General features: G+C 37.3%; 1 protein-coding gene across 1 annotated transcript in view; it reads left to right on the forward strand.

The window, feature by feature from the left end:
• The first annotated feature begins 6,269 nt into the window (after nt 1-6,269).
• Nucleotides 6,270-18,897, forward strand: part of ZNF804A (zinc finger protein 804A) — a 352,626-nt gene continuing 339,998 nt past the window's right edge. The window contains exon 1 of the mRNA XM_086371268.1: nt 6,270-6,841. Within this exon, the coding sequence (XP_086227394.1) occupies nt 6,731-6,841 (111 nt within the window). The 5' untranslated portion in view covers nt 6,270-6,730. The remainder of the gene's footprint in view (nt 6,842-18,897) is intronic.

The following is an 18,897-nucleotide window of genomic DNA, read 5'->3' on the forward strand; positions in this document are numbered from 1 at the left end:
GGAGACCTGGGTTCCATCCCTTAGTTGGGAAGATCTCCTGGAGGAGGGTATGGCAACCCACTTTAGTATTCTTGCCAAGTGAATCCCATGGACAGAAGAATCTGGTCCATAGGGTTGAAAAGAGTCAGACATGACTGAGCGACTAAGCACACAGCACAGCACAGGCTTACAAAATTATAAGATTTACCTATTTACATTTGCATAAATTTACACATTTCCACAATTTCTGGATGTCAACCACATATTTAATATACACATCCTGAAGTAGGAAATTAAAATGGTGCTCTGTTCTGCCAGGCCTGACCAATATCAGCTCTAGAGAAGTTGCCAAGTATCAGAAAAATTAAATCTTGACAATACATAGGATCATATTTGGCTTTTCCCTTTTCTTTTAGAGGTAAAATAACTGAAGTTAAGAAAATTGAATCATTACTTGACCATATTCCATAGTTGTTTTAGTTGGACATATCTTAAAGTGATTTCTGTTTAAGTATTAACTGTGAAAGTGTCTACCCAAATTTATGTTCAATATATCATTGATTATTATGTGGCTTTTTTTCCAACATCTCTGTAACTCAGATATCTTAAAATCAGTGGCTTCTTACAGTTAATTGGTATTGTGCCTTATTTATAGTGGAGATAAAAATAATACATCTTACAATTGATGGGGTATAAGATTTGTTAAAATCTGTATTTGTTTTTAATAGGTCTTACATTTAAATCCAGCAGATTTGAGATACAGAAACAGGAAAAGGGAGCTAGGACTACTTGTAAGTAATAATTAACTGATAATTACTTTAAAAAGTCACTATCTTCTTTCAAATCACACCATAATACTGTCAGCTTCAGATAAAGTCAGTAATGGTTATTCAAAACTTATCCCATGATTAGAATATAAAATTTTCTCATACTTAAATAGCATATAGATATTTCTTAAAGATTATCTAGCATAGATTAAGTTCACTAGTAACATAATTTTACTGAAATATGTTAATATCAAACTAATTATAAAACCCCATATGCTTACAGTTCTTATGTAAATACAAAACAGAAATAGAAATCAAATAAAAATACAACTGAAAACATATCCAATTTATCAATCTTAATTTAACACAACAGATGATGTTACTTTGCTTTAAACCAAATCCTATCTCAAAACATGGATATGTTTATGAGAATTTGTGTCAATACTGATCTAAGTATGTCTGATGAGTAGAGTGAATATGAATACTGTATGTGATGCAGTTCTCTCACCATTTTTCTCCATTTTATGCCATATAGCATGCCATGACATCATTTGATCTCATCCTAGAATAAACAAAACACTTATATGTTAAGTTCCTAGATATTTCCTCATTAGTCCAAAACAATAAAAGCAGTAATACCTGCCACCAATGTGATCACAAACATGAATGCAAACAAAAGAGATATATAATGACAGAATTTAATTACAGATACTTTTAGATTATTATAGTAATAAACAGGAAAGTTCTAAATTCCAGTTATATGTTCTGTAATCACTAAGGTTACATCAGAGACACTTTTGAATAGCACTGAAATATGCCTTTTTTTTTTTTTTTTAATGATGACATAAGAACAGAAACTAGGTTCACAGAAGCTCACGTAAGATAAGGTAAGGCTGAGTTGTTGGAACCCAGAGGCTGATGTAATTTGTGGATCTTTTATGTTAGCAATGGGAAGTTATCCAGATGGAGTAAAAGCATTCTGTGATTGTAATGACAGAAAGTAGGAAATCCAAGTATGCGAAGGTAGCAGCATATGGTCTCAAACAGCAGTAGGCAAACTGAGGGAAGTTTTACTTCCTCTGGAAAAACTGGACAGAAAGAATCACAACAGGGATTCAGGATGCAAGGGCCCAGCCACTGGTCTGGGACAGAAGGTAGAACTTTGGTTTTACATTTCACGGCAGTAACACTGTTTTGAAATTTTGTGTGAGACAGGAACAGATCAGGAACAATGCTCAGTTGCTGTGCATTTGGACTAAGCAAAAGGAAATGAGGAACAAGAGTGAGGTAAATTATTACAGGCACAGAGCAAAAGGATCTTGATGTGAATCACAGTGATGGAAAGGGGAAACCACACCTGTAGAAAGGGCAAGTTAAAAGTGTTGTTTAGTCTCCCAGTTATTACTCCTTGTGACTCCATGGACTTTAGCCCACAGGCTCCTCTGTCCATGGGATTTCCTATGCAATAATACTAGAGTGGGCTGCCATTTCCTTCTCTAGGGGATGGATCTTCCTGGATCCTGGATCCAGGATCCCTGGATCTTCCTGACCCAGGGATTGTATCTGTGTCTCCTGAAATGGTAGGTGAATTCTTTACCACTGAGCCATTAAGTGTGGCAAAATATGAACTGCAGGGTTTTGTTTTTTTTTAAGAATAATGTCAACTACTTAAATGTTTAATTTATTAATTGTAATTTTTTTCAGCTATTTAGTTGGTAATTAAACCCAAGTGATCTATAATTATCCCATAAAATATATTTTTAAATTTTACGATTAAAAATATTGATTCTGCACATTTACAATAGCAATTAGATGGCTGACCTAATATAAATTTTCTAAGTCTTTGAAAGGGAAATCTTTATTTTTTGAATTGAGTGGTATTGTTTCATAGAAATAACCCATGTCAGAAATTGCTTGAAATAATGGGAACAGACCATGTATATTAAAGAGATTGCAGCACAGTAGGACATTTAAAGATACTTATGTACTTATTTCCTTTGGACCGTGGTAAAAGGAAAGAAATGGAAAGAGCAAAATGGAAGTTCACAGTAATTTATCATTGTTTGTTGTGTTAGTTGCTCAGTCATGTCTGACTCTTTGCGACCACATGGTCTGTCCATGGAATTCTCCAGGCAAGAATACTGGAGTGGGTTGACATGCCCTACTCCAGGGGATCTTCCTGACCCAGGGATGGAACCTGGGTTTCCGTTATTATAGGCAGATTCTTTAACATCTGACCTACCAGCGAAGCCCTTATCATCATTTACTAATTTTAATTTATTGCCACATAAAGGAATGCTTTCTCTCTAAAATGGTGGGGAAGTCCTGATTTCCTTCTTGACTTCTCTGTTCATTTTCAGTAAAATTCAAAGAAAAAAAAATTCACATTTTAATAGAAGAATTCCATTATGCTTAGGAATTGTTTATTGTTATTAGAAGCCAGAATATACAAGGTGGTGGCTTACTTTTCTCTTGAATTTTAAGATTGATGTAGTGATGAGTTCAACAGCAACCAAGCTCATTGGTAATGGCATAATGAACACCACATAGTGTGATTAGTAATTTTATTTGAATGACCATTATGGATATGGCTACTCAATTGAAATGAGTGTAAATAAAAGGAATTGAATTTGCACTCTCTTCTGATATATGTCTGTGCAAGCTCAAGGTGTAGGTACAGAATCTTGCTGATTATACTTAGCATCAAGTAATGTTGAGATAAATTACCTCATGTGTAGAGAAAAAATAAGAATACATTTTATGTAAAAAAACTACATTCCTTTTAGATCTCAGCATCCTCCATGTATTAGCAACAAATCTATGTTATGTTTATCACCAATTATATACGGGTTTAGATTTTGCAGTCAAAACCTACCCCATCACATCCTCAAGCTTGTAAGTGGCAAAAGTAGACTATTATGACAGTAAAGTGAATCTTTTCTGAGATTATTTTACTAAAGTTTATTTTTAGGATATATACATCATCATATACATGTATGTGTGTCATATGTATGGTATATATTATACATTAACTTTGCCATAGAAACACAATACGGCATTCCATATAGACGATATTCTGCTCCATGGGGCATTCGTGTAATTGTGGTTCCTGAAATGGAAATTGAGCTTCTTGATGTAGACACAGATCTGAACATTTTGTCAGAAGTATTTTGAGAGAAAAATATTACAAAAAATCTAGCTTAGATTATATGATTTGTATAAGCTATCCACTCCAATATTCTTGGGCTTCCCTTGTGGCTCAGCTGGGAAATTCAGCTCCTGCAATAAAGGAGACCAGGGTTTAATCCCTGGGTTGGGAAGTTCCCTTGGAGAAGGGAAAGGCAACCCACTCCGGTATTATGGCCTGGAGATTCCAAGGACTGTATAGTCCATGGGGTCCCAAAGAGTCACATGCAGCTGAGTAACTTTCACTTTTCACACACAGGAAAACTACACTGTTTGATTTTTCACTATGGGGTCTCTTCCATTTCTTTAGGGGATTCTTTAGTTTGAGTCAGTAAAAACGAAGATTCGGTCTCCCGTCTAACAGCTGTAAGTTTCCAAAACTTAAAAAGACATAATGAAAATAATATAGGTCATGAACTGTTCCGAACGTGATATGTACAGAGAATGCCTGTCTCCTCAAAACATAAAGTAAAAATAAAAATAATTGTAATCAAAGGAGCCAAAACGGATTTGATTTGCACATGGTAGTTGGTGAGGAGATCACTTAAATATTTTTTATAAGATTGCATTCATACTGAATTGTAACAAATTATTTAGGGATCTGTTCCACAGAGTATAGAAGTTTTGTAAATTCTTGCTTTCTCTCTCTCCCAGGACTTCCATACTCCCCCAAGTGGATATCTGAGAAATTTAGCCAAGTACCTTTAAATAACTGTGACACTTCATAATGAGCTTTGATCAATTCATACCAACTTTTTTCTTTGTTTGAACTGAATCATGACACATGGAGATTTTCCCTTGCATGAATCTAGCACTCCCCTCTTACACCCCTGGAAGTTATAAATTACTCACATGACTATTGCCTCTCTTAAAAATACTCTTTTTCTCTCTCTGCTCTTCCTCTTTCAAAGAGTGAACTCAAACTGGCAGATTCATTTAAGGACCATATTGTGGTTTGCAGAGTAACTGCTATATAAAATCATATATAGGGAACACTCAAAATGGACTGTTTTGAATTCCTGACCTTCAAATAAACAAGACCAACACAGTTTAGATCAAACTGCAGTATGCTCTGACACAGGAGCATCAGAACGGCTGGAATCTGCTTTAACCAATTAAGCCATTCAAGGCAAAAGGAAAATAAAGCCTTCAGTAAATCCATTGAAGGCACCATCTCCCAGCCTCCCACTATTATCGATCTTTTTAAGTGCGGACTAATGAGTCGTATATATACCTGATGGGATGCGCTCACCCTACCACCTACGAGGAGTTAAACTTACATAAAGAGAGAATCGACTAGGTGAGAGGCAGGGTAGAAGGGCACATTCAGACCGGCGACTACCTTGGCCCCTTAAAAACCTGCGCGGTGGTTTCTCTTCAGGGAACGCGGTAGAACCCGTCCCTACTTGCCTAACGAACCCATTAGTTCCTTTGAGAGAGATTTTCCTTTTAGGTCGCTTCTAGGGCAAAGGCTTTTGTTTGCTACCACTCTCTGTAGCGGGAAAAGAATTGTACAGAAATGCAAAGCAAGCTCGTAGCAGCAGCTTCTTTGCGGCAAAGCATCGCTTTCCGTTCTGCTTTGGCAATTTAGGAAGAACCCAGGTTCTCAGGGGACGTGGGTGAGGGGAACTCCGGGTCGAGGAGCACAGAAGCCAAGAATCTTTTTCCTTTTATCCATTTCACTTGTATCCCCATAACATCCCTCCCCACCCCCCAAAACTATCAACACAAATCCCTATGATCTCTACAAAAGGGTGGTGGTGGTGGATGGAGGGACATTTTCTTTCTCTTAAGACTCTCAAAAGGATTCAGCCTCCATCCTAAAAACCACATTAAAAACCAAATAAAATCAAATAAGCCAAACCCAAATGGGTAGCAACTATCTCAAGAGAGAAGCAGCTGCTGGCACCTGCCTGGAAACGCGGCAGTTGGAAGCGGTTAGCTTTTCATTCTGAATTATTATTTATCCCCCTTATCGTCTCCTCCCCCCCTTCCCCGACTGCTAGGCAAGAAATCTCCGTGTTTCCACATTCTCCCCTCCGCCCCCACCTTAAAGGAGTCTCCCACTTCTCGGTCGCGGGCCGCTCTGCCGCCCGCCCGCCGTGCCCGTCGCGTCCCTGGCCCTCTGCCGCCGCGGCGCCGCGCGGGGGGCGGCCCGCTCGTCGCGCGCTCCCACTCGCGCCCGGCCCGGCGCGGCCGTGGGTCCCGGCGGCGGCGGCGGGGGAGTGCGGGCGGGGGGGGGGGAGGCCGCGGGTGACAGATGTACTCCTCTGACAGCTCTCAGTATCAGCCCAGTGGCTCCCTGCCATTGGCTCAGTGCAATGGACCGGCAACGCCGCTCAATATAATAACACTCATGCCTGCCAGAAGCAGCAACTCCGAGTGCGGGCGCCGAGAGCGGGGGATGCTGCTGTCGCCGCCGCCGCTGCCGCTCGGGCGGCTCCCGCTGCCCGGCTTCGCTTGGCCGCGCGGCCGGCACTGACTCGGGCTGGGCTCCTCTCCGCCTGTCCGGCCCCTCCCTGCCCGGGATCCTCCCGCTGGGTGCATCGCCCTTAGGCGAAATTACGAGAGCAACAGAGCCTGCTAGGGAGAGCGCAGCGAGCATGCAGAGGCGGAGGAGCCTCGGCGCGCAGGGCAGAAGCACATAGTGAGCCTGTCTCCGGAGGGCGTGCGAGAGAGGCGGCGGTTCGCCCTCCCGGCGGGTCCCTCACCCACCCTCCTCAGCCCCGGCGCGCTGCGGCGGCGGGCGCGGGGTGCATGGAAGCGGCGACTGCGGCGGAGGAGGCGGCGGCTGCCCCATGGAGTGTTACTACATTGTCATCAGCTCCACGCATCTCAGCAACGGACACTTTCGCAACATCAAGGGAGTTTTCCGGGGCCCTCTCAGCAAGAACGGGAACAAAACTCTGGTAATCGCTTCTCTCCTCTCTCTCCTGTTTAAGAGGGCATTTAGAGGATTGAGGTTACTGTGAGGCTTTGAGGTGTCGCTGTTCAGTCGGGTTTACAGTATATTCGTTTCTTTATCTTGTGGGCGTGGGGTGAGAATTTGGTGTAGAAAAAGGCAGGACTCAGGGCAGCTGTGATCCAAGGCTTCGGTTGACAATTCCCCCAACGCTCCGGACTCTCCACCTCATTTGCACCGGTGAAAATTACCACAGTTTCTCCTTATTTGATGCAAATTGTGTTAACAGGACCTCTTTTTAAGAAAGAAACGGAAATAACCCTAACCCCAAGTGACCCTATAACCTCTGTCGGCTTAGGAAGCTGAAGGTGAATAAGGATGTGGATGTCTTTATGGAGGCAGAGAGCCATGTGACCGGTGGCCCGGGGCAAGTGGCGGGATTGAGTGATGGTCTCAGGAGTTTGTGTTCAGGCTGTCTCTGGAAGGACTGGCAGCAAACTTCTCTAGTGAGAAGTTGTCAGTTCAGAGCTTAACAGAGTGACTACAGAACCCCAGGCCATCAACTTTAAGCTATTGACTCAAAAGAGGTTGTAGATGAGTGTGTGCGGTGAGCATTCTGACACAATCAGAGCCAAAAAGGAAAAACGTGCCAGACAGAGCCCGTGCAGTCCTGGAAGGTTCTCACTGGACCACAGAGCTGCTGTTTTTCAGCATTCTAGTATGAAAAGGACTCCTGATTGGTGAGAAATGTGCTGAGCATTAAGATAGTACAGGGCCACAGCTCTTACTTTTTCCTTTCCCATTCCCTCTTAGCTACAAAACCTCCTTGCAGAACTGATTCGCAAGACCTCGTATCTCCTGAGAAGTATACACTTCAATAAAGAAAAAAAAAAGGAAGTACAGGGAAGGCTTATTAGGAGGGAAGACTTATTAGGCTTAGTAAGGCAGAGTAGAGCCAGAGTGAGATGATGGTATGCAAATATATGCATCACTAAAGTCTGGTTCCTTTAGCAAGCAACACCCCCCACCCCCACTATACAAAGTGATGATTGCTTAGCCCTGAATAAGTAGAGAAGTGTAAGGACAGACTCAATTAGTCCAAAAGTAGAGTATTCTTAACTTGCATTTCTTTATATAATCTTAAAATATTCTACATAATTTTTAAAAAAATGTGCTGTGCATGTGTTTTCCAAGAATGAAAAGTTCTCTTCTGAAGTTTTAAGTGAATTCTGACATTGATGTGATTTATTTATTTTCTTTTCTCCCTTGAAATCTCTTGGACACCTTCCTCTCAGCTCATTTAAGACATAAAGAAACAGACTTAGTTTATTGCTTTTATTCTTGTCTGGATAAGATTGTTTACTGTTGTTGATCAAAGAAAATACTCTCCTGTGGTCTTCCAGTAGAGTACCATTCAGAGCAATAGGCACAGGCTGAGGGAATGATGGAAAATATTCTGGCTAGACTCAGAGAACTCAACAATATGTAAAGGTAATTTTTTTAAGGGGGAAACACTGTTTTGAAGAAAGTATGCACTGGTTTGTTTTTTAAGTCATGTCTCACTTATGAGAAAAGACAGACTTATTGAACAAGATCTCATCTCCATAATTATAATAATGGTGTAGGTAATAAAACCATGAAATAAAGTTCATAGGGGAAAAAAAATTATTTGCCAAAACTCAACTTGTTAAAATTCCATACTCTTGATTCTTAAGTCAACTTTGGGCTTCCAACAATGATTGAACTTGATAAGGCTGATATTTGTTGTATGTTTGAAGTTGATTAGTTCTTTATCACTCATGTTGACGAAAGATAGGTTAAAGTGTAGACCTGCCTATTTTATCTTCAAATTAAGATAGATGTTTAAATGAAGCTATCTAAATTAGATGAATAAATCTAAATATATGCAAATGTCAGAAGCAACAAATTCGGTTAAAAAGGCTTAGAAATAGGTCTATCACATTTTTCTTATTTATAGTAAAAAAAAAAATTATATGAACTTCATAGCTAATCCTTCAACATTGTGCTTACAAACTGCCCAAGTTTGTGTTTCCTGTGCAAGATATTTATACTGACTGAAATCATGTGGATTGTCATATGTGGTTCCTCCATAATTGAAAATATTAATTTAAAAAGTAATATATGTCATATGTTTACTTTCTGTGTCTTTTGATGATTTGTTACTGAAGAGAATGAGACTCATACCTGTTTTTATAATAGAAGAGATTCTAAATATATCCGTAAATGAATTTTTTAAGGAAATACTTTTCTATACTTACCAAAAACTATATTCTTTACAGCAAGTAGGATGCTATGAGAGCTTATTATAAACTAAAACTTACTGCAAGCTAAAAACAGAAAACTGAACCTGAGACTTATCAGAAATAACAACCTTAATAAGAAACACAAATATTATCTTACAAATATATATGTTCCACAATTTTCATGTAAGGGTTTATATTGTCATGTCATAGAGTGAAGTGATGAGATCTTTTTTACTTTCTTGCCTATTTGATTTTAACATATTGTGAACTTTGCCTTTAAAAACATCATCACATTTTTGTATTTTGAAATTTGTTAAGTTTAAAGAATTTTAATAATATCTCATTTTTTTTTTCCTATTTCAGGAAAAAGCATTTTACTTAAAATGTAAAATCCATTTAGGGATTTTTTTTTTTCAAAGAAATTCCAATTATTTTCAGCCACTGGAAAGCAAATGGATATTCCAAATATTTTTTAAATTCATATTTTTAAAACATTTTATAGCCTTTAAAATTATTGAACTGATTTAAGATAGGCTATAATTGTTGATACAGTGTTCTTTCATGAATTAGAAGTTATCTATAAAGTTATAGAATAAAACTCAATGTTTAATGACATTAATTAATTGCTTTAGTCCTAAATCTAGAATTCATATTCATACTGAGGAGATTCTAAAAATGTGCAGACCTTTCCAACGGTCATATTATGTCCCTCACACAATAAATTTTTAAGGATACTTAATGACTAAGCCTATTGTTAACCTTGACCCTGTTCCTGAGCCTTTAAATATACTTCTCTTCACAATTTTAACTGAAAATACACAAATCTCAGTTTTGCACGGTCTTACCTCCAAAGACAAAGGTCACTCTACCTGTGATGATTTCTGTTGTAAACAGTATCATATCTGTGATATAGCTTTAATTCCATGGAATAAAAAATTAGCTAATATTTTATTAATGCTCCAGAATATGTCTAAATAAGTTATGTGGTTTAATAGCAGTGAATAAAGTTTACCATCCATGTATTCTCATTGTTTTTACTTAGATTATCTCAAACCACCATTGTGTATGCATTTGTTTATTGGATAAAGACATTCTTTTATATTTATATTTTGCAATTCATCCACAGAAGTTTTTGCCCTAATTATTTAAAAATTGTAATGCAAAATATTAAAAAAATATTAAAAAAAGAATTTACATATATATGTAATCACTTTTATTATGGAATTTGGAGTTTGTGGAACTTTGGAAATCATTACTGATTTGTTTGTTGCATTGTCAGTTTGCCAGCATTTTTTTATTTCACAAGAGTTTTATGTCTGTGTAAAGACTATGAAATTCAGAAAAAAGAAGTGCTGATTTGAGGTCAAAAAGTGAGTCACTATTAAAATGCAGATTTCCTGACTCTAGACAAATTTTCTTCATAATTTTTATGCTAAATTAGAGAATCTATAGCAATTGGTACCATAATCTCCATACTGATAAAGAGGTGTAGGTGTCATCTATTGTTTGAGGACATTCTACTTTTCCACTTGTCTTTAGGTGTAAATAAATAGTACCAGACTCACAGAATAGTTTGAATTCAAATTTATTTTATTTCTTGTCTTCCAGTATGTGAACATGGATAATTTTTGTCTTGCCTAAACCTTGCTTCTGAAGGCTGTCCTCCATTTCCAAAATATTTAGTACCAGGTTTGTTAAGATGTATTGACGTATTAATCATTTCTAAACATATTGTTATTTAGTTCATTCAGATTTACTGAGATGCTTTAATTGCAAAGCACTAGTCTAGGCACTACAGGATCTGTGCTAAGCATTATGCACTAAATATTGTGTTAAGATGTATTCATGTATGTGCCTGTTCATTTTGAATGTGTTGAAAAAAATATTCACAAATTTTGACAAGTTTATATATTTCTTATCACTTAAGATATTTTTATATATATTCATTTTTAAAGTATGAAAAATTTCTTGGATTTTTCCTTTGTGTATACAGGAACTCACTACAATTAGATAGGTCTTTGAAATATACTCTATAAACTTGTTCTCATTACCATTATAATAATATTATGTCATTCCCTTATACATTTCTGTATCTCCTACGGTTTATAATTTAAAAGGTTCCTCCATCACTAAAACCCATTTATGTGGCACATTTAGGATTGTGCCTAAGACTAAAGAAACAGTTGTTAAATTTGTGCTACTGAGATGTTATCATTGTTAGATTAATATTCTCAAGAATGGTCAAGAATGAAGGTGGATTAGGGTGAATAATATGTGGCTAAACTTCCCCACGCTATAGACTTAGTCGTATAATCAGTTCTATATTTGTTCCAAGTTTCTTTTCCACTATTATGCATTCAGAGTCAAAGACCATCTTGTGTCTCACTTTTCTGAACTTAAGGTGTCATATATTCTTTGTCATACTTGTTTTGTATTCCAGTAGAGCTTTACAGCATGTGCATTTCCAGAACACATTATTGGAGTGAGGAACATAAGATTGAAATATTGATATTATAACCTATTCAAAAATGTAAGCAGTATTTTAAGACAGATGTTGTCAAGTAATAGCCATGATTCCAACATATCCTTTTTGGTTTATCAAATATTGTGTAAGTTATTTTTGATAGTTGAAATTCAAATAGTGACACGTTATCTTATGACGTAACTTCTCTGTTATGCACCGGTATTTTCTAGTTTATTGATGACTGTTACTACTTTTTTGCTGAAAATACAGCAAGAGTTTTGGAGACCACTAATCCAGAGGTTTCAGATAGTTGTAAGCAGGACTAAATTCAGGTGGCAGAAGTAGTTTGTTGAGTATGCGCTGTGTTTTAAAATATTTGAGCTTAAATACCATTCAAAGAGGAATACACTTCACAGTTTGCTACTGTTGATACTATTTTTGTTTTTACTGTTATATAAGTTTATCTAATTATACAGTCCTGATCAATGAAGGCACTTGAATTTTCCATCCCTTGTTTAGTCTGAGAACCAGATTTTACATAAAGGTAGTCAGAAACATTTTCGTCATTCTACCCTTCATTGTACCAACTTTTAGGTAGACAGGAGTCTTCTGAAAAGTTTTCCACATACTCATCTTTCTGTACTGTTTACTATATATTGGCTGGACTGCTTTACAGTATTTTCCAGATCGTATATCTAGACAAACTTTCACTTAGACCACTGGTGTTTTTGGTAATTTGTGTTGTTTTTAGTCTTTTAAAAAATTAATTTTGAATGTAATTTTATTCTTTAACTTATACTTTTGATAAACATGTTTAACTCATATAGTATACTTAGAAAATAGTTTTTGAAGGTATATATAGGGGAAATCATACTTTTAAATAAATGTAATCATAATACAGGGTTGAAATAATTTTCTCCAGTGATCTTATTTACCTGAGATAAATTGAAGGCAGTTGTTGTATATAAAGAGTTTGAGTAATCCTTCCAGAAAGAAAGAAAAAATAGTCTTTTTAACCTGTAGTATGCTGAAGCCACAATTCATAGCAATCTGTCACTTTTTTATACTGCTAATTACAATATTGGGCTTCCCTGGTGGCTCAGACAGTAAATAATCTGCCTACAATGCGGGAGACTTGGATCTACCCCTTGAGTATTCTTGGGGATTCCCTGGTGGCTAAGACCACAATGTTAATAATTTTATTAATTCTGTTCTCTAAAAATCTTAGTCTGAAACCATTTGATCTGTTTTATCTCATCTAAATTATCCTTTGCTTCTGAGAAAATTCTTAGCATGTATACAATATTGTGATCGTGTTTTCAACTGGCAAAGTTTCATTAATTTTATAAATGTGTTACACTACACTTCCTAGCACAGTATAAGATAAAGTGGGATAATAAATAATTAAAACTCAATCCTAGTTGTCAAAATAGCAGAATCCATTACCTGATGTAGTACTCTGGACTCCTTCATAATGGTTTGGCACCATTAGAAGAAAGTTATATACTTTCCTAAGTGTAAGTACATTTAATGTATTAAATGTTTATGATGACAGTGCTATTTTCAAATAATAAGAAAACACTCTTTACTTACATAGCTTTAGAAAAATGAGCTATGCTGACTGTGATAACTGGTTTTAGGTATCAACCAGAGTGAATGAAGTGAAAGAATTAATTCCTCAGGTTTGTCCGACCCTTTGTGAGCCCATAGACTGTAGCCCACCAGCTCCTCTGTCCATGGGATTCTCCAGGCAGTAATACTGGAGTGGATTGCCATTTCCTTCTCCAGGATATCTTCCCAAACCAGAGATTGAACCCAGGTCTCCTGCATTGCAGGCAGATTCTTTACCATCTGAGCCACCAGGGAAGCCCTGAGTAGTAGCCAGTTATTTAATCAAAGGCTAATCTTGTTGCTCTGAAGGTATTTTATAGATATAGTTAATGAAGTCTATATTTAGTTGATATCAAATAAAGGAGATTACCATCTATAATGTGGATGGACATTATGCGTTGAAAGACTATAAGAGAAAAAACTGAGGTTTCCTGGTGAAGAAGATGTTCTGCCTCAAGACTGTAGAATCAAAGCCTGCCTTGCATTTCTAGCCTACTGACCTGTCCTACACAAGCTCAACAAACCCACAACCAGAATCAATCCCCAATTACTTAAAATAAAATTCTCTCTCTTTTCCTCCCTCTGCCTCCTCTCCTTTGTCTCCATGTAATTTTTCCTCACCAGCCCCCCACACCCCTGTAATAGTTCTCTCTCCATCTTTCCTGTTGGTTCTGTTTGTCTGGAGAACCCGAAATGGTACACTGAGGATCAGTTATTATATCTTTTATGTTGTCTCTTACAATAAGACAACTCAATATTTCAAATATAAATCATATCCAATTTCAATTGGATTTAATTGGAAATAGGTGAAATTGACATTGTTAAACTTTTGGGGCTTGAAATGGATAGACCTTAAGGTGGAAAGTTTTTGTTATTTTCCAGAGGAACATTTAATAACCTTATTTTAAATATTTTCCTGGATTGCTTTGTATCCCTCAGTCCATATCGCTGCCTTCTCGAAAAGTGAAAGTAAAAGTTGCTCAGGCATGTCCAGCTCTTTGAGACCCCGTGTCTTCATGAAAAATATACTACCAGCTAGAAACTACCAGTAACACCACACTAGTTGAACATACCCAAGCGGGACATACTGGTCCTTGTTGGAACAAGATGAACTGCACTCCAAGGGGAACCTTGAGACATCTCATGATGAGGGAATAAGGGTGAATTTTATAGGTTTGGGGATAGTGTAAGATGCTTTTCTGAAGTTTATTAAAATACTGTTTTATTCTGGATTGTTCTGTGAAAATGAAGGACCAGTTCTGTGATTGGTTGTCTTAATGCTTTTTCTCTAAGAGGCAAGAGGAACAGAGTTAGGGTAAGGAAGCAGCTTTTGCTTGTTTTGGCTGACAGATGGGGATGTTTCATAACAAAAACAGCGTGTTTGTTTTTGTCTGTCCCCAAACACGATTGCAAAGTGGTCTTGTTTTTTCCTACTTAACTTTGTATGCATCAGGGACCTTGTCTGGTATTAGTGGATTGTGAGCCTGTGTATGTTTGATCACAGAACCACACCTTACTTTTGGGACTAGACAAGTGTGCCTGACAGTTCCCAGGGGCTTCTCTTTCCTTTCTCAAATATGACATGGATGGTTGCAAGGCAAGACCATCAGAGGAGCATTTCACGGAAATGAATTCCAGAGCTGGGGAGTTTTAGGGATGAGGGAAGGGAGGAGAATGATTGAAGATTACCAAGCTGGAGTGTGGACGATACTGTCCTGTGCTGGCACTTCCTTAGGAGGACTCTGGGAGATAAACAGTCCCCTGTCTCTTGAGAGAGATACAGAAGAAAGGATTTTCAAGAGAGACAAACTTCAGCAGGAGCAAAATGGTGAAGTGAAACTTCAGTGAAAACTCTGAAGCTATAGAGATTTCATTGATAAGGTACCCTTCTGAATTCAAGACACAATCCGAGTGTTTTAAGACATGTAGTGATATAGAGAATTTTGTCATAAAAGAGGATGTAACATAATCCAATGGAGGTTGAAATCCAGGAAATGAAGAAAAATTTGGGAATTCTGGGGTTCTTGTGGCAACTGATATTATTAGAAATACAGGGTAGTTTAAAATTGGTTCTGATAATCCCAGGGTGGGTAGTGATTAGCAGTGGAATGGTGAACCAGGACAGAGGAGAAATCCTGTGGGAGGTACTCAAGAGTTCTTGGGCAGCTGGGATGCCTCCTTTAAGACTGAATTATGTGCAGTCCATGGGGTCGCTAGGAGTCGGACACGACTAAGCAACTTCACTTTCACTTTTCACTTTCATGCATTGGAGAAGGAAATGGCAACCCACTCCAGTGTTCTTGCCTGGAGAATCCCAGGGATGGGGGAGCCTGGTGGGCTGCCTTCTATGGGGTCGCACAGAGTCGGACACGACTGAAGCGACTTAGCAGCAGCAGCAGCATGTGCATGCTTAGTCACTCAGAAGTATCTGACTCTTTGCGCACCCTCATGGACTGTAGCCTGCTGGGCTCCTCTGTCCATGGAGATTTCTCTAGGCAAGAATACTGGAGTGGATTGCCATGCCCTCCTTCCAGGAGATCTTCCCAACCCAGGGATCGCATCCTGGCTTTCTCCCACATTACAGGCAGATTCTTTACTGTCTGAATTATACACAGCCCTATTCTGAGCCTCAGATCTTTCTCCTGACCCTTGTTGAATTATCATGTCAGAGGGGCATTGTTAGTTCTAGTGCACAAATTTCCTTCCGTATTCAGCCCCTGGGAGTAGGGGCATGGGGAAGGTCAGTGTATTAACAGTGATTCAAGGTTACCCCAGCCAAATTGCCTTGTTTTTGTCTTTCAGATAAGAAACACCTAAAGAATTTGATGTGAAACAAGCAAATTTTGTTTGGAGGGAATTTCAAAAGTTGCCAAACTCATTGAATTATGGAAAAGCAAGAGATTTGGACAATAAGTAATAGAGGAAGAAGTGAGACCAATGACAGAGAAAGAAGGGATTTAATGATGAGAGATTTAAACCTGATTTTACTTACAAGTGGTCAAAGACAGGAAGATGGGATATAATATGGAATTCTCTCCTTGTTTAATGAAAGCGTCTCAAGTGACATGATCTAGTGGCCTCCAAGCATATCAGGGGAAATATGGTGGTTGAAAGCATACTTTATAACCAGATGGACTTAAGCTCAGATCGTAAATAGACCCCTGTATCAATTAATAGAGAGTAAGACTTTTAGCAGAATCCCAAACATCAACTCTGTACCTATATAGTATTTTTAATACATATAAATTTTTAACACACTTAAATATAATTTTAATACACTTAAAATATGAAACTATGTATATTTTGATATAAAGTGGCTCAAGAATGTAAAAACTAAAGACTCTGATTTTATTTGTATTTTTCCCTTCATTTGTAAGGTGTTTAGTGCTCCAGCCGTCTTCATTCTAAGTTAGAAAAAATGAGTAAAGAGGACAGATGAAAAGTTGAATATTCTTTTTTTTTTTAAAGAAGTCCTGCTCAACAGTGTTTGCTTATATCTCTTTGGCTGAAGTTGTGTTATAGGACCACTGAAGTACAGGAAAGAATGGAAACATTATTAATTAAGCCAGGCACTTTGAGAAGCTCAAGAAAATAAGTGTTATGTTAATAATAATAAAGAAAGAGGTAACTGATCACGAAAGATAAATCTTCCACACCTGTCACTAGCTTTATAATCTTGGTAAAGTTCACCTCTCTATCAGTTATATTATCCTTAAATAGAGATGATATTAATATCAATGCCTACCTAGGAAACAGATTTACATATCAAATGAGATGAAGCAAGTACAGTAATTCACTCAAGGTTTGACACTAATAAACTCCCAATAAATGAGGGTAGCTGTTGACAATATTTCATGCTGGAACATTCATATCTAGAATCTCATCTATTCAATTCAGTATGCATGAAGTGAAATGAAGTGAAAATCACTCAATTGTGTCCAACTCTTTGTGACCCCAAGGACTTCTCTAAGCCCAGAATACTGGAGTGGGTAGCCTTTCCCTTCTCCAGGGGTTCTTCCCAACCCAGAGATAGAACCCAGGTCTCCCACATTGCAGGTAGTTTCTTTACCAGCTGAGCCACAAGGGAAGCCCAAGAATACTGGAGTGGGTAGTGTATCCCTTCTCCAGGGGATCTTTCAGACCTAGGAATTGAACTGGGGTCTCCTGCATTGCAGGGGGATTCTTTGTCAACTGAGCTATCATAGGGAAGCCCCTCTTACATAATTTGGACAGTTTTAGTATTGAATAGTATCAAGATTTCTGTTTTTTTCCTGTTTATCCATGACACTTCGTACATATTTATCTTCACCCCAAGAGTCATAAAATCTCCCTTAAAAATGGATTGGGCTCTAAATATTCCAGTAGATAAAGAAATGAAAATCTTATGAACACCTTAGATATAAAAGATTCATTTGGCTCATAAAGTACATGAAACTTATATTTTGTACTTCTAGGATGCTGGTTCTTTAGCAAATCTTGGAATTTCTTTTAACTCTCTTCAATAATTTCAGTAGCTGTGATTCCTTTGCAATGTCTTGGATCACTGCAGTTCTGGTGTTACAGAGTTAATATTTACACTAGGGGGCGACATAACATTTCCTCTTGCTCATATAGTAAATAATCATACATTAATAAATTTGTCAGCTATAGGGTTATCACAGTTTATTAACCAAAACTCACTTTAAAATTTTACCGACAAGTCAGTACGGAAATGCAAAACAGGTATGATGTATTTGCTATATAGTTTACTTGTGTACTTCCTCAAATAATTATTCTTGGCCATTCTTTACTTCAGTCACATGAGATACATGTAGTAATATGGAGCTAGCATAGCCTTGATGTCTAACTATAGCCTATTATATCATCATTCTTGGCTGTGAAAGTATCAGTTTTCATTCTTGAATTTGATATTTTTGGTTTCTTCTAAGTACCTCCAACCTACTAGATTTATGATTCTTAATATCCCATTTATGTCATAGTTATCTTACAGTTAGTTGTTATAGTTAATTTGTAATTAAATTTGATTGACATTTTCAGGGACTGCATTATTAAGCAAAAGGAAAGTGGACTATGAAGACCATTACTTGTTAAAACAAAAATAGCTATAGCACAAAATAAAAAAACATGTCAAATTGTGAAATCTAACCATTAATTTCATGATTGACACATGATATTAGAGAATAGCTAAAAAATATCTGAGACTCAAGTTTCCCAGTTTTACTAAAATTTAATGGGTTTTTCTCCATAGAAATTGGAATTAGGTTTCCTAGGGAAAATGTACACAGTGCATGAAATAAGACAAACTGTTCTGCTTGTGTTACTAATCATTGTGAAATTATTGATACAACATGAAAGATGCATTTTTTATGGATCAAGATTTAAAGGAGTTGATACTATGATATGTGCTGCTACTCAAAAGCTCCCAAGGTTTTGTTTTTGTTTTTTTTTTGGTGGAATAATATCAATAAAATTTCAGATGTTGCATGTTACATATTGCTGTCCTGGACAGCCACATTTAAGACAATCTATTAGCCTATTATTCCACAGAAAGTGTTTGTGACCTAAATAATAGTCATAGTAATGATAATAATGAATCAAAACAAATTGATCCTCTTTGTACAGTGCCTAACATAGCTGTAAGCATGATTTGATGATGTAAGGAAAAAAACCTACAGAGATTATTAATCATAATGTTAAATTATTTTAATTAAAATACTGTATCAA

This window comes from Bos grunniens, chromosome 2 (genome assembly GCF_055505025.1).
Source record: "Bos grunniens cultivar Pamir isolate PY7600 chromosome 2, Bosgru_T2T1.0, whole genome shotgun sequence".
Lineage (NCBI taxonomy): Eukaryota > Metazoa > Chordata > Mammalia > Artiodactyla > Bovidae > Bos > Bos grunniens.